This window comes from Pyrgilauda ruficollis, unplaced genomic scaffold (assembly GCF_017590135.1).
Source record: "Pyrgilauda ruficollis isolate IOZ18807 unplaced genomic scaffold, ASM1759013v1 scaffold2, whole genome shotgun sequence".
Lineage (NCBI taxonomy): Eukaryota > Metazoa > Chordata > Aves > Passeriformes > Passeridae > Pyrgilauda > Pyrgilauda ruficollis.
This window is the reverse complement of record NW_024519206.1, coordinates 24,405,069-24,420,333: the sequence shown is the minus strand read 5'-3', so window position 1 is coordinate 24,420,333 and position 15,265 is coordinate 24,405,069. Positions and strand designations below refer to the sequence as shown.

The following is a 15,265-nucleotide window of genomic DNA, read 5'->3' as shown; positions in this document are numbered from 1 at the left end:
CTTTCATTAATATTAGCCAATAAATTCAGGGTTGGAAGCAAAAAAAAAAAAAAACAAAAACAAAAAACCGAACAAAACACGTTACTTGATCAGTTGATTTTGAAGTATTATTACAAGAGGAGCAATGTATGATTCAAGAATTTTGACTCAAGACAGCTAGAGTTCCAAGTTCCATCCCAACTGCGACTGAGCCACCTGTGTACAGATGTTATACACACATGATGTCAATTTGCAGGGAATAAGGTAATCTGAGTAAGGGTCACTATTAACTGACAGAAGTGATCCATTTCCCTATTTTTTATGAATCCAAACATTGCCTCTGATGTTAGTTAAAGAATGGGGTCAAGACCAGAAACATGACAGAAGTAAAGCTCTGTGCCTGCTCTTTTAAGTCAGTCCCTTCTCTAATATAGCATTAAAGACTCAAAACACCAGGAAGCAATTTTTCATACATCTTTAATCATAATACAATAATGTAGTGTTTCTCCCTTTAATGAATAATCTCCATGTTGCCCTTTTTAATGAAAACCAAATAGCTACAAGAAAGTGAAATTGCAGTGCATAAAAAGCACGATGTAAATTTATCTTTCAGTGTATTTGCACAACTACTTGCACGCTGTCGGAAAAACCTTAACAAATTTTAGGGAATTGCAGCCACTCTCTAGACATAACCTTTGCCTAACTCTCATCTAAACGTTACCCAAGGCAGTCAGTTTCCTCCTTCTAGAAAACCCATTTACCAAATCGTTCTTAGACAGGTACAGTGACAGCTGCAGTAGAAGTTCTTAAGTTTTAAAACAGCTCCCTATGGCAGAGAACTGGATGTGCAGCAATTAATTTACACAGCATCTTGATTTTGACCAGATGTCACAATCCACAGAAACTACAAGTTACTTTGAAGCTAAATCAACACCAAAATTTTAGTTGTACTTGAAATTCTTACTGATATAAGAGAGGTCTGTGCCCTCCTGAGGACTTGAATCAATCCACAAGAAGCAGCACCTCACAGGGAATAAAGTCACTCTAGAGGATCCATTTGTCCTAAATTTGCAAAAAGCAGCATCCATAATCAGTTTAAATGAAAGACAAATTTCAAAAATATTGCCAGTGAATTACAAGCAGCTACCAATATCAAAACCAGATGCCTGCAAGTGTCTTCTAGTGGAATTAATTTATTAAAATAATACAGCTTTCTGAGCAGATGGAACTTGAAACAGGCTGGATGTATTTTATTTTTCAAGCAGCACAGGAAAAATCAAATACATTACTTGTATGTTCAATTATCAAGCAGTAGTTCCTATGTTTAAAAACTGCATTCACACCTTCACTTTTACAATTAAATACCGTCACATTAGTTTCTCTGCTTCGTAATAATTTGTATGGAAATGAGAAGCTTGTTTAGGCAAAATACTACATTTAATTACAAAGGTGCTTAAAACAGAAGTACAAAGTCAAACAAGTGCAATGTACCAGAACACTGACCTAAAAATTCTAATTAAATTGTGGCATTTTGGGAAACTGGTGTGAGATGTGTACAGGAATTAAGGTTATGACATGAAAATGAGTGATGAAAGATGCTGAACACTTCAGTCAAATGAAATATAAGGTCAGCAACACTTAAGTCTTGTGGGGTTTGGGGGACTTACATCTCATTTCTCTGCTCAACAGGCAGTTCCTCAAATGCTGGCACATACGAAAAGCTGAGGTTGTCTCCTGTGATGAGAGAAAGTTGAGAGGTGTGCTGTTGTGTTACCTGCAAGTCAATGTGTGCTGCATGCTGACAGCCAGAAATACCTTTGCAACATCAAATCAGGACAGAGCCATAACAATACCTTCACAGCTGACTGATTAGAGGCACTATCACCAATTCACTTAGGACCCTTTGTTCCTTACAGTGCAGAAATAGATGTCAGGGCTTTTGAAATGGAAGTCGACTGCCTAAATCTTTCTGAATAATTAGTAATGCCTGTACTGGAAATATTAAAGCAGAGGAGAGAAAAATAACAGCATTTGCATTGGATTTAACTAAAGAGGTTACAAGCACTAAGTTAAGAAGAGAACTACATGAGCTTAGATGAACCTCAGTGACTGCATGCCTTCCTACAGCCCAAAAGTAAGCTTAAGCAAATGCTGGAGAGCAAACGTAGATGTTAATGAAGACAACTAATTATGAAGATCACTTCATCTCCACCCACTCATTGAGTCTTAATCACTCTTGAAATCTGAGTTTAAAGCCAAGTCCAACTTGCTAGCAGGGTGTCAGTTCTTAAAAAGACTGAAAAGTTTTTTATTCTGTCATTTATAAGGAAATGAAAATACTCTTAATCAGGTTGTATGTTTGGTTCCACAACAGAGACAGCTGGGACAGTGAGAAAAAGGCTGCAGAGAAAGATCTGTCTGGTCTTCTTGCCCATAAGACAAAAATTGTCAAGTATCACAACAGAATCGTGGTACAAAGCAACAAGCAGCCAGTGAGGGCACCTCCTTCTGTCTTTCCTCAGATTAATCCACCAGAAAACAAACAAACAAACAAACAAAGGTCAGCTTTCTAATACTCCTAGCCCAGCGAGGGAACCTGTGGGAATAAGGGGAAGGCAGAGAGCTAATAAATTTGCCATATAAATTCAGAGAATTTGAGAATTCAACAGAGAAAACTCAGGTGTGGAGGTAACAAAGACAAGGACATTGAAAAGGGATCCTTGCAGGTCCTGCTTCTACAGCTTGTACACATAAATACCAACCACTTGCCTGGCTTCTGGAACTCGCCATTGTGAGCTCCTAAGCCTAAATCTACGTAGGTATGCCTTAAGTTGCTGGTGATAAATCCTTTATGCACCTTTCTTCAGTCTTCATTAAACATGGACTGTGACCACTTAAATCCCAGAGTGCAGATAATATGTTAGTCATTTCACAAAAGCAAGTGTTTATTTTGGGTTATTTTCTTATCTGCATGCTGATTCAGAAAGCTCTAGACACACCATGAGTAAACAACTCTAGTCTTAATTCACTGCATATAAACAATATCTAGTCTTTAAAAAGATAAAAATGTCTTACAGAGTTGTGGAATAAAACAGCAAAGAGCATCAGAAGTTTGAGGAGATATACAAAGACACACAGAGACCAGGAGCAATAGCTGCAGTTTGATAAATACATCTTACTTGTGTGTCAGAAGCAATAAATTAGTAGAGTTTTAGGGGCCTTTTTTGCCCTTCTCAAATCAAACTACTCAAACTGGCTGTTTGCCTTTAGGTTTTCCTTTAGTCTTTCTATCTAGTCTGTTCTGGAAAAAAAATAAATGAAAGAAGGCTTTAAATCAGATCCCATCTTTTCAAATCACTGAAGCAAAAAAACTGACAACCAAGCTGGCTGGACAGTGACAATGTGATGCAAATGTGGCTTTTCTATTAACTTTACAAATGCATAGAAGGAATTAAAACATAATTTCCTAAAAACATTTGAGCCTTCTTGTTTATCTCTTGTGCAGCTGCTGCATTTTATTTGAGGAACAGGAAACATAACCATGACTACAAATCTTGGCCCCAGAAAAGAACATGGCAAAATGCTGACAGATACTGATGAGGCAATAAACTAAGAGGCTTTTGGTACAGAAAAGTTGGAACACTGGATAATGTAATATAGAAAATGTTAAGAGCAACATGTGGGGATGTCAGAAGGCATCTAGAGGCACGCACATTGTAAGAAAAAAGTAAATAATTTCCCTTGGAATCAAGAAATGTAGGAAGTGCAATACGCTTGCATACAGAAACCACCACATGCATGCTACATAGGAAATACAGCATTATGCCACATCTTTTCAAATAAACTCTTATATTTCTCCACACAAGGATACTAACTGAGCTGTTTTAGTTACTCTCAATTCCAGTGTTACTTTCCTTATGAAAAAAACAATTACCCAAACAGCACATTCCCTGAGTCGACACAGAAAATCCATAGCTGATTTTCATTTGGAAGAGTCCTCATAACTTTACTGGGAAAAAAAAAAAAAAAAAACCAACAAAAACCACACAGAGTTTGCTACTGTGCTAGTCTTGGGTGGGTTTAATACTTCATATTCATATGTATGCAACTACATTAATGTTGTAATGGCATCCTAACTTACAAAACTATCTATGATCCAATCCCAGTTTGGGAGAAATGCTTTGTAATTCTTTCCCTGAAGAGATATCTCCAACTGGAATCCCATTCATCTCCTGGGGAAAAACTCAGCCAAGACATCGGCAAAGGTATGAAGGCCTACTGCATAACATGAAAAAACTACTGATTTTGCAACTGTTACACAGATTTGAAGACATAAAGAGACCTAAATTCATTCAAACAACTCTATATGGATACAGGGAATAGAGGAAAAAAAAAACCTCTTGTCAGCCACAGTCTTACTCTGCATCTTGTTGATTTTAATTTGCAGGTAAAAGCATGAAAGTTCCACCCTTTAAGGGTTGCAGAGATTCTCTCAAATCCAACCTAAAAGAGGAATTATTATTTATATTCTGCTCATTTCTAACAAGAATTCACAAACATTTGGCTATCTGGATTGAAAAATAGAACTACTTTACATAAATATCTTCAACATCCAAGAAAATGTACAAATCTAAAGTCAAACACATTTGGCTTGCAACAAGCCCCAATTGCTAATGTCTTTATAAAGGCTCAGTTTTAAAGAGAAGTAGTCATTTTAAATATAACCAATACACTGCAAATGCCATCCCACTGTATGGTGACACTCACCATTCTTCTGTACTTCTAGGGAAAGTGAATAATAACATTTCACATTGCTTGCAAGCAACATATATCTTATTTTGGTCCTGGGTAGGTAACCTCCACTCCTACATTTTGGAGCGGTCTTTTTACAGCTCAGAGAAAGATTGCACCTGAAATAGTCAGCAGCATTCTGCCAAACCAGCATTTAGTCCCCAAGGCTTTGGGTTGAGTGGGTGAAAGTGGAAAACCATGATGACATTGCTGATTTTGCACTTGTGAAGGCTCCTCCAACAGACTGACCTGCAATACAAAACAAAGATCAATAGCGAAGTGTTATCTTTACTGAGTTGCTACAAAGATATACTAAAAAAAAATTATCCAATCAGTTGTCCAACTTGGGATTTGGCACAGAGTCTGTGCCAGAAAATATTCAAAGAACTTGAACACAGCAGCTCAGCAGAAATGGCGTATGGTGTCCTTTGCCTGGGAAGGCTTGGTAGACTTTGGGCTGAAAGGCACTCCTGACCAGAGTGCACCCCAGCAAAAAGAAAAGATAGACTACAACAGAATAAAAGAACAAGTTAAAAAATTTTTGGCAGAGCTATTGCCAAACAACTATCAGACCCCTTAATGGATGAACTCCCATTAACTCACACTCCAAGATGACAATGTGACGATACCCTCGTTCAAGTGCAACAATTGCTTTTCCAGAAAGTTACAGACTGCTTGCAAAATCTGCAAAAACTGACACAAGGACTTCTTCTGATCTCAACCAGCTCTAGATAGTTTCAGTCAAAGTGATATCAAAGTTGAGAGTAACTCAATGGTGATGGTGATCAAACTATTTACCAGATTACATGGAATCTCTTACATGAACATCTCTCTTCCCATAATCACCTCCAGGCCACACTGGAAAAGGTATGTACACTAATTTCTTTATCTAGCTGCTTCTCTTTCTGCTATTACAATATATGGGGCCTCCATAAGCAGCTCTACCCTTCAAAATGTTGCTCTGATTTGTGCATGTTATAAAATACACTTGGACTAAAACAAAATACAACTGAAAAATAGGATGCTTCTTCAAAAAAGATCCAGGATAGATGTAAACTGGTTTTAAATAGATTTCTTACCTACAGCTTTTCCAGTTTGTACCACATTCCGGCTAGTAGAAACCATCACATTTCCAATCTTCTTTCCACGTTCACTGTTTTGCACTGAACTGAACAAGAAAGATACTGAAGACTGTTAGTTGACTGACTTATTACTCTCAGGTGCAAATAAACTAGTTAAAGTATGTATCATTACACACAGATTTACATAGCATACATATATATATAGTTTCCCATATGTGGTCAAGCCCAACTCCTGCATTCATCTTATCCACAAAGATCAGTTAGGCAAGCTCCTCAGAGGATGAAAAGATGCTGCCAGCAGGACAGAAAATCAAAACACCCAATGGTTCTTTCTTACACAGCGCACCTGAAACATTTCAAAGACTCTACCGGCTTGGAAAAGACCTTTGAGATCATGGAGTCCAGTCCAGGACTGAACACCACCCTGTCAACCAGACCATGGCACTGAGTGCCACATCCAGTCTCTTTCCTTAAACACCTCCAGGGACAGTGACTCCACTACCTCCCTAGGCAGCCCATTCCAATATTCAATCAATTTCCTAAATGTTTACCAAAATGCATTTATGATCAAAATTACAAAGCAGTAGTTTCAGTAGTTTTGGGAATTCTTAGCCCTAATACATAACCTTTAAATAGAACAGCAAGTGTAACTGATCAGTCCTTTTTTTTCTAGGTAAAGCTTACTTTATATCTTTGTCCAAGATTAAGTTTTTGATCAAGGACAGTTTACACTCATGGTTTTGTTAAAGAAATGCAAGAAAATAACAGACATGATCATCATTTGGAAAGAAAAGCACAAAAGCAATCAGTTCTATTGCACAAATACAATCACTTGAAAATAATCTCATTTAGTTTTAAATTGTAACTTTCAAGTCCACATTTCAGGCTTTGCAAACCCATTAATGTGAAACTTAACACATCATGCCACATTCTTTTCCCATTTTCAAAATATTCAATGTAGGCGGAAAAAGCAAAAAAAACAGAGTACACCAAAACCTAGTCTAGGATCAGTTTGCAAAGGCAAGTAATTTTGATGAGGATCTGGTATCAAAGTCCCACATGCAGAATAAAGGCAATGTTGTAAAAATACTTATTATTAGAAGTGCATTAAGAACTACTGGTCCTTTTACACTGATGTCCTTTTACACTACCCAAAAGAGTTAGTAACTCCCCTTTCAAACAAGGGGACAAAACCAGGCCAACGTTACAGGTACCTCCAGGGCTTTCAAATTCAGACTTTGCAGAGAGATCATCCATTAACAAAAGAAAGAGAGACTGCTGTTTTATGGTCAGCAGAGCTAAGTGAGAAAAAAATTCATTTTGCCTGGTGCATAAACCCCAGGCTGAATTCTGGCTTCAGTTAGAGCTGAACAGCTGTGGAAAAAACAAGCACCACTGAGTTGTAGACTTGAATTTTAAAGGCAGCAGTTGAGATCAACTTAAAGTTCAGCTAACTCTGGTACAATAAGACTATGCAAAAACTCATTTGGAACTTGTAAATTGAAGGAACTCAATCACATCTCACTATGCATACAGTGAGCTATGAGTTTTAGAAGAATACTGTATTAAAAACCAGCTAATTAGAAAGAATTTTTCTCCTAATAATGAGACCTAAAGTCAAATCACTGATGGAGGTTTTAACAGCTTTAGCTGACAAATTAAAAGTAGATGTACAAAAGCCTTACAATTGCAATGCAAAAAATCAAGGCTGTATTACGTGAGGTCCAACACAAAATATCACATTTACCTTTTTTAAAAAATTATTATTTATTTCAGGCAAATGTTTCATCTTTAGATTGCTGCTGTTTTGCAGCGGAACTTTTGAGTATCATTTCATGAAGATGGCCAATTTGAATCCTTATCTTGTTGAGTTCATTACAGCAACAGTTATGCAGTTATTGATATTTGACCACCCTTCTAAAAAATACGAATCAAAGTACTGTGTACTTACTGTGACAACCTTAACTTAACATCTGATACAGAGTACTGTCCCTGGAATGGATGGCTAGAAGAGGAGGAAAAATCCAAGAAAACATTAATTTCTTTTTCATTATGAACCTGTATTATGCAATTATTAGCTGTATTCCCCTCTGTGACTTACAAAAAAAAAAAAGGAAGTTGAAAAAATATTTTTGCAGATATACTGCTCTATCACTTCACAGAAGTCTGGGTTGCAGTGACTATTCAATGACAGATTTCTTATGAGCTACCTGAAAGGTGACTTCTATTTACAGATGAGATATTAACAACCTTTCCACACTAAGTCAAAACCATCTCCTTCCAACAGCACATGGCAAATAGAAAACATCCCTTAAGTAGACCAAAAGAGCTTTGTAGGTCTAAGGAAAAATCTTTTTCACACTACAGCAGCTGACAAAGTAAAAGCAAACAAAACTCCCTGCAGCAGAGAAATAACCCACACTAAACAGAACACATGCACAGCCAACAGCGGTACCAAGCCTGGCACTGCCAAATCTCTCAGTGAAAATACACACAGAACAGCCAGCTCCCCTCTATCCCACCAGTGACAACCTTGGACACAGCTACTCCCTGCACACCTGGAAGCAATTGACACAAAGCAGAACCATCTGAGGACAATTCCTGAGGAATGACAAACTTTCTGTAGCTGGGGACAGCTGACAATCAACTTGAATAATTTCAAGTGAAAAAAATATTTTCACTTCTCCTGACTCTGGATATGTTTTTCTTCATAAAACTACTGCCCAGAATTAGAGTAAATACTACAAAGCTTCCTTACCTAGAATTTACCTCTGCAAGAGCTGGATGCTTGTTACTATTCCATACTCTGTAGTTGTGGGTATTTTTCCAGGCTGTTACAAATCCTGTTCCAAAGTCTGACAAAATCTTTTCATTGTCTGGTAAAATAAAATAAAGAGAATTTGAAGAAATTCATTAGAGATTTAATAATTACAAGACAAATTACTTTTTTTCTTGTAAGAAAAAAATTCATTTTCCAGGCTCTTATCAAGTCCATAACAATTAAAACTCCAGTACTAAAACATGGGTACTTCAAAAATGGTTTATTTTTATTTTAAAGTGTCAAAAATATACAGTATCAGGATAAGAGAGGGAAAAAAAAGGGCTAAAAATTACTTTTCTTATTTTTAATTCATTTATAAAGCTCCAAGAGCTCAACTGGGAAAAAAAATAATGCAAATTGACTTTTTCTCTGGGGGATGACAGGAAAGGGAAAAGAATGACCACACAGCAAAACCAAGAACAAAAACAATTTGCACTGGTCTTGGTCAGATATATTGGGTTTTGCTGTACTGTTATTACTCATTCAAATTTAGTAACTCCCAAATGCATTCCAAAACTGCAATAGGAAATACTGTGGAATGAACTTATCATAACAATACCTTTAAAACACTGAAGAGTATAGGAAATAATTTAACAGCCAGCCATTGAAGTAGTATGAGTTCTCAGAAAACCCTGATATTTCATATCAATCTGGTAATCCTCTTAAAATATTAATTTTGTCAGACCAAGAACTTGGCATCTTCCATACTTTAAAATCAGGTTCTCAATCCCATTTCTCTCATATATACCACAAAACAAAATCTGAATTTAATTGGTATGAATAGAGAAAAATCATTATGAGAATGAAGTTAACAGGGTGAGTTAGTTTGCAGGGCAAACTAAACATTTTCCACAAATAAAAAACACTGATTTTTTTATTTATATTCACACAAAAGGTTGGGACATAGAGAATTCCTTCTGAGGTAAAGCAAATAATTTTGAGCTCCGGGAAACAAAAGCTTATAAAGCCTGCAGATGACACTTTTCACATATGTGAATCCCTAATTAGGACCATAGCAAGAAGGGAAAAGAGCTGGAACAGTCTAGCAAAACTTCCTGAAGACAGATGCTTAACTTCATGTCTCCTTGAATCTAAGTAGTTCCCCAAAATTAACTTCAGGTTGCAACACAGTCTAGAAGACACTCAGATTTGTCTCATCAGATACAGGTTTCAGGTACTTCTACTTATGAGGAAAACTTAATTAAATCACAGAGAAGACATTCTAATAAGAAAGTGTCTGTAAGACTGTGAATTAAGGATTAATAACAAGCTTGTCAAGAAATAACAAGGACAGCCAAAGACAACTGAAAAAGCAGCCTAAAATGAAACTTTAGGCAGAGGGAGATCCACTGACAGACCACACATCAGCAGCAACGGAGCAAATGCTTGCCATGTCCACCCTCATCTCCATCTCTAGACAATGTATCTGTTCTACCTGGTTGCAGCACAGCAGCAAGCAGTGCATGAAGATAAGCACTGAACTGAGCCCTGATCCACTCATCTCCTCCTTCCCATCCAGTGCCATCAAGGAACACATCATCTCTGTTCTCAGTTACATGCTTCACCAAGTAATCTGAAAATCTCAGGTCAGCAGTTGTTGGGTTCAGGATCTTACGGAGTTCTGGATCGTGGATTTGCACCTGAGCATCTTCTATCTGTTTGAAATAATTCCAAGAGTAAACAATTATCTAAATAAAACTGCTTATACAAACTTATACTACTACATATTGCTACCTAAATCTTAACCCTCATTCCTCTAAAATACCAAGAGGAAACAAATGGCCAAAGAAACAATGAACTAACTGTTCTCAGAAAGTCAGATGTTGCTCTGATTTATCCAGAATTTGATCATTTCCCTGGCACACAGTGAAAGCTGCCTATTTGACAGGATTTGGCAGAAAGTTTGGCAGGGGAAGTATGGCGCTCTTTGATTATCACCTCTAGTTATTAAGGTGATTACCTATATGGAACCATCTTAGGTTACCAGATGCTGATTCTATAGCTGTGTCTATTTGCTAGAAGTGACACAGTGGATGTTTTAGATACTATGTTTTTACCCTGTTGATTTAATCAGATGGAAGTCAAATCAGTACCTGCATTTGATTCTCATCTGCAAGCACTTATTTTTGAAGACCTCACTAGAAGGCCATGAAAAAACCCACAATACGAAAAATGAAATTACATCACCAACACAAAAAAAATTTAACAAGTGCCTTGCAAATTCAAATATCAGATACATATAAAAACAAGGACAATAGTTTTGCACAGCCTATCTAATCCTGTCTGCTCGAGTCATAGAAATATAACAAATTTCTGCAGCTGGGAATTTATTTCATATGGAGGGAATTCAAAATTCAGGCATGCATGTGAAACTGCAAAGCTACATTTAAAACAGAACCTCAGCTCCCCCTATCTCAAATGCAAAGATCCATACTTCCACAATTGCATCACTCAGGTGCTTCTGCTGACGGAACAGGATATTGGTAGCTCCCGCCACAAAGCCGCGGACTGTCACATCCGACAGGAGATGATGCTGCTGCAGCGCCATGTACGGCAAACAGAGGTACCCCTGGAGCAACAGAGACGTTCAGAGAAATAACATCAACAAAAGTGCCTGGATTCAGAGGTTTTCCTAATAAAAGCCAGCATATTTCACCCAGAATGAGCCTTGGCTATTAGAGTCTCAGCCACAACCATCTGTTGCTCTGCTATATGACATTTGTGAAGCGAAGCCACCAGATTCCATGTGAATTAATTTTTTTAAGAGATTGTGTTGCCTTTCAGTCTCAGGACTGAAACTGAAATCCAAAGCAAAGGACGAGAATTTAATGTGTTTGTATAGCAACAGAATAAGCAGTATAAGAGCAATAATAAGCAACAAGAATGAGGTCTCAGGTCAATTCAGAGACAAGAAACCAATGGAAATAAGGATTCATCTCTCCAGTTGTGCACATGATGTCTTCTGGTAGTTGTGAGGCACATAATGCAGGAAAGCTACAGACAGCTATCCACATTTTGTGGGTGGGGATTTCCAGACACCAGAGATAGCAATCAATTTTTGATAACCATATGCAAGCCTGCTTTAAGGAGAGGACAGAAAGTAATACACTGTGCTTTTTAGCCACTTCAGTGTTGCAAATTCATCTAGTATCCTTCACTCCAATTAAAAAAACATTTTGAAAAAAGGCTTTGAGTTAGTCATTGAGGGATTACTGAGAGGCAGATGTAGGTAAATTTCTTTTTAAACATAGGATCAGCATACCTCTGACATCTTATTCCAGCTGTTCAACTGCATAAAGCCCAAAGCAAATTTATTCACTACAGCTAATGGCATATTGGACAGAAACAAAGAGCACACACACTTTATCAGCCAGTACGTGATAATTGGAAACATATGGAAGAAAGGAGCATAACTACTCCCTTTTGTTGTATTAGACACAAGGATGGCCTTAGAGATGACAAGCCCTTATTAGCTGAAAACAAACAGCCTGCATCAAAGGAAAAACAGTGCTTTGAAAGGAATCTCAAACCTAAGATGGATAGTTTTCAAAAAATACAGCTTAAGAAGCAGGAAAAGGAAGGTTTAATTACTGCATACTAAAGTAGCAAAGTCTGGGAAATCTTTCACTATTTAAAGTATCAAATGTCAGTTTACAAATGCACATTTGTAAGTACAACAACTTTTATTTCATGAACATGTTCAATTCTTTTTTAAAAGAGTGCAGATGAAATGACTATTAGATCTTACAGAACTGGTACTAAAGAAACAAGTACCACAAGCTATTTTTCCTTATGCTCAGGTGTACCTGGATAATGTATTATGCCACCTGGCAAAACCTCCTCCCATTCAAATTTGTCAGATTTATTAGTCTTTCCATGGCATGGCATAAAACAACCCTGTGTTAAGAGCTCTAAATGAGATGTAAACTTTCCAGTAAGTGGTTAAAACTGTGACTTTGAATCAGATTTTTCTGCTAATTCAGACATGCAAAGCCCTTTCTGCTTTAATTACACTGGCTGAACTCAAGTGAAAAGTGCCTTTGTGTGACAAAAGGCAAACATGTAGAAACTGTCAGCTTCCTTAAAATTCTTTTCCATTTGATGAGTATAGCAACAAACAAAAATTTGCACTTGGAGGTCCCCTTATCAATTATTTTATTCTTGCTTTCCATCTAGTATTTTGAAAGAACTAGACTAAATGCAACTTAGAGGCTATAGTTCACATTAGACAGATCATAAGGACAAATATCAAATGCAGATCTTTGTTGAAACAGCATTTCTGATGGTGACATGAGGCAATACAGGACAATGACATTTGAGCTGCTCACTTGGGCCTACACAGTGTACTATTTCCAATGAAAGTTACAGTGAGAAACTTAAACACAATCATAAAATACAATATTCTGCAAAGAAATGCAAATAAACCCCTGCAAATGAAGAAAAAACACTTTGAACATCAGCAGCTTGAGGAAATAAATATGAATCTTCTATGGGCAAATGTTCATTTAAGAGTTTATTGCATTAAAAATAACACAATTAATTGTACTACATAACTTCTTTTATTGATAGCAGTATCTTTAAAAGGGATGCATTTTACCTGGTTTTTAAGGGAAACTAGCTCTACTAACCAGCCCTATTTACCAGACCTAGTGCTTGTTATCTGACTATGTCTACCAGAGTCCTTAGAGATTCTGGAATACCTGGAGTTCAGTTAGGTATCAGTGCAAGCTTAAAATTCAGCAGCTCAGTACCATGCACAGAGAAAGACACAGACAAACATAAAGAGTCATCACACGATAACACAGGAGACAGGAGGGTGAAATTTCACCTTATATATATTTTTATGTGTGTATATATGTATTTATATACACTTTTTGTGCATATATGCACATATGCATTTAAAAATACATATATAGATATAAATGAAGAGAGGGAATCAGACTTAGGTGTCAGCAAAGGTAGAGTTCTCGGAATCTTTGTTTAGATTAAGATATCTAAAGGCTTCTGAAGTGCCCTATATAGGCTAGATCACCAATTCATCAGAGTAAAAGAAAACTGTAGTTTCTGCTACATGTAATTTATTAACCACAGTGGAGATTCAGGTTACCGCCATGTAAAACTGAAAAAAAATTGGAAATAGTATTAAAGTAAAAGTATGAAAGTGGGATGCAAACACGCGTGCAAGGCCCTCTCAGGCCTTTCCACCTGCCTAGGAGCAATTGCACTAACATATTTTGGAGAACCCTACTGTCCACCTGGAGTTCAGTAAGAAAAATTATTAGCCACTTCTGAAAAAAAGAAGTCTTTCTGAGTTACCAGGAACCACAAAGAATATGCTTACCTTTGTAAAAATAGCCAGTGGCATCCCATACTGGTCCTCTTCCAACCCAGACACCAGTCCTTGAACAAGCACCGTGTGCCCCGTGTTTGCCTGGGGCTGCACAGTTATGGGAAGGCCTTCGGAGCTCACGCCTTTGCTCCGAACATCTCCCGCCTGTTCTGACGCTGCATTCTCACGTTCTCCTTCTTTCAAATTAGACTCCTCCAAAATGCTGGGATCCAGGGTCTCCCAGTCACTTTCTGAGGATGCTGGAGAAGCACGGGAAGGAACTTTCAAGCGCTGCACAGTACCATTGGAGGACTGAGCTCCATTGCAAGTCTTCTCGGCCTGGGAGAAAGGCACATTTGCTTTTTGACCTTCCAGTGAATTATCTCCTGTCATCTTCCTGTCTCCCTTTCCCATTCCTAAATTTGCATTTTCAGCCTCAGCAGCAGACACAGAAACATAGTCATCTAACTGTGGTGGATTTTCCTGCAAGCCAGCATCCTCTGATATGCTCTTTCTCGGTCTGTACTGTGAGCAGTCACTAAGACCATGTTCAATCATACCTGGGAAGAACAGCACACACGAACATCAGCATCTCAATCAAAATTTAAGTGACTTTGGGGGGAGGGAAGTGCTTTTGTGTACATAGAGGAAATAATGTCATTTAAAACAATACTTTGGGGAGGGAGGGGTGTGTTAAAACACCCATACCCAAACCTTACACTTCCTCTCCTAAAGAATCTGCCCTAACATTTTGCTTTAAGAAGACCAGTTAGAAGGTAAGGATTAGCAAGGTTAGGGGTTATGTTTGTTTGTTTTTTAAGAGCACATATGGAAGGAAAAGTTTATATTTTGGAGCTTTAAGGAATTCAACAGGAATGTGTTACTTATTCAGGGGCCCCACCTATGTTACTGACAGGAAATACAGAAAATCCAGTGGCTCCAATTAAGCACAAGAAATAACTCATGACGTGCAAGTATTAAGTGTTAGGAGGTGTGTGCATAGTACATGGACATGCACACAAGTCACCCATTTTTCAGGCAACATACCAACCTAACTTTATTATCACATGAGTTGATTTCCAAGTGACAGCACACCTGTCTCAGTTATCACCAGAAAACATACAAAAAGAAGTTCAACTTCTTTTCTTACCAGGAAAGAGTGACAAGACAGTCATCAGAGCTCCCACCAATCTATTTACAGGAGAAATATAAAACAGCACCTGGTGGCAGAAGGGAGGACAATGGGAGGAAAAAAGAATGCAA

The 15,265-nt window shown here is 37.6% G+C and overlaps 1 protein-coding gene across 1 annotated transcript in view; it reads right to left on the bottom strand.

The window, feature by feature from the left end:
• Window positions 1-439: 439 nt before the first annotated feature.
• Window positions 440-15,265, bottom strand: part of AVL9 (AVL9 cell migration associated) — a 41,827-nt gene continuing 27,001 nt past the window's right edge. Inside the window, exons 9-16 of the mRNA XM_041466584.1 lie at window positions 15,153-15,222; window positions 14,015-14,562; window positions 11,108-11,242; window positions 10,109-10,328; window positions 8,611-8,728; window positions 7,804-7,857; window positions 5,850-5,938; window positions 440-5,019 (exon numbers count right to left, since the gene is read on the bottom strand). Coding sequence (XP_041322518.1) covers window positions 4,925-5,019; window positions 5,850-5,938; window positions 7,804-7,857; window positions 8,611-8,728; window positions 10,109-10,328; window positions 11,108-11,242; window positions 14,015-14,562; window positions 15,153-15,222 — 1,329 coding nt within the window. The 3' untranslated portion in view covers window positions 440-4,924. The remainder of the gene's footprint in view (window positions 5,020-5,849; window positions 5,939-7,803; window positions 7,858-8,610; window positions 8,729-10,108; window positions 10,329-11,107; window positions 11,243-14,014; window positions 14,563-15,152; window positions 15,223-15,265) is intronic.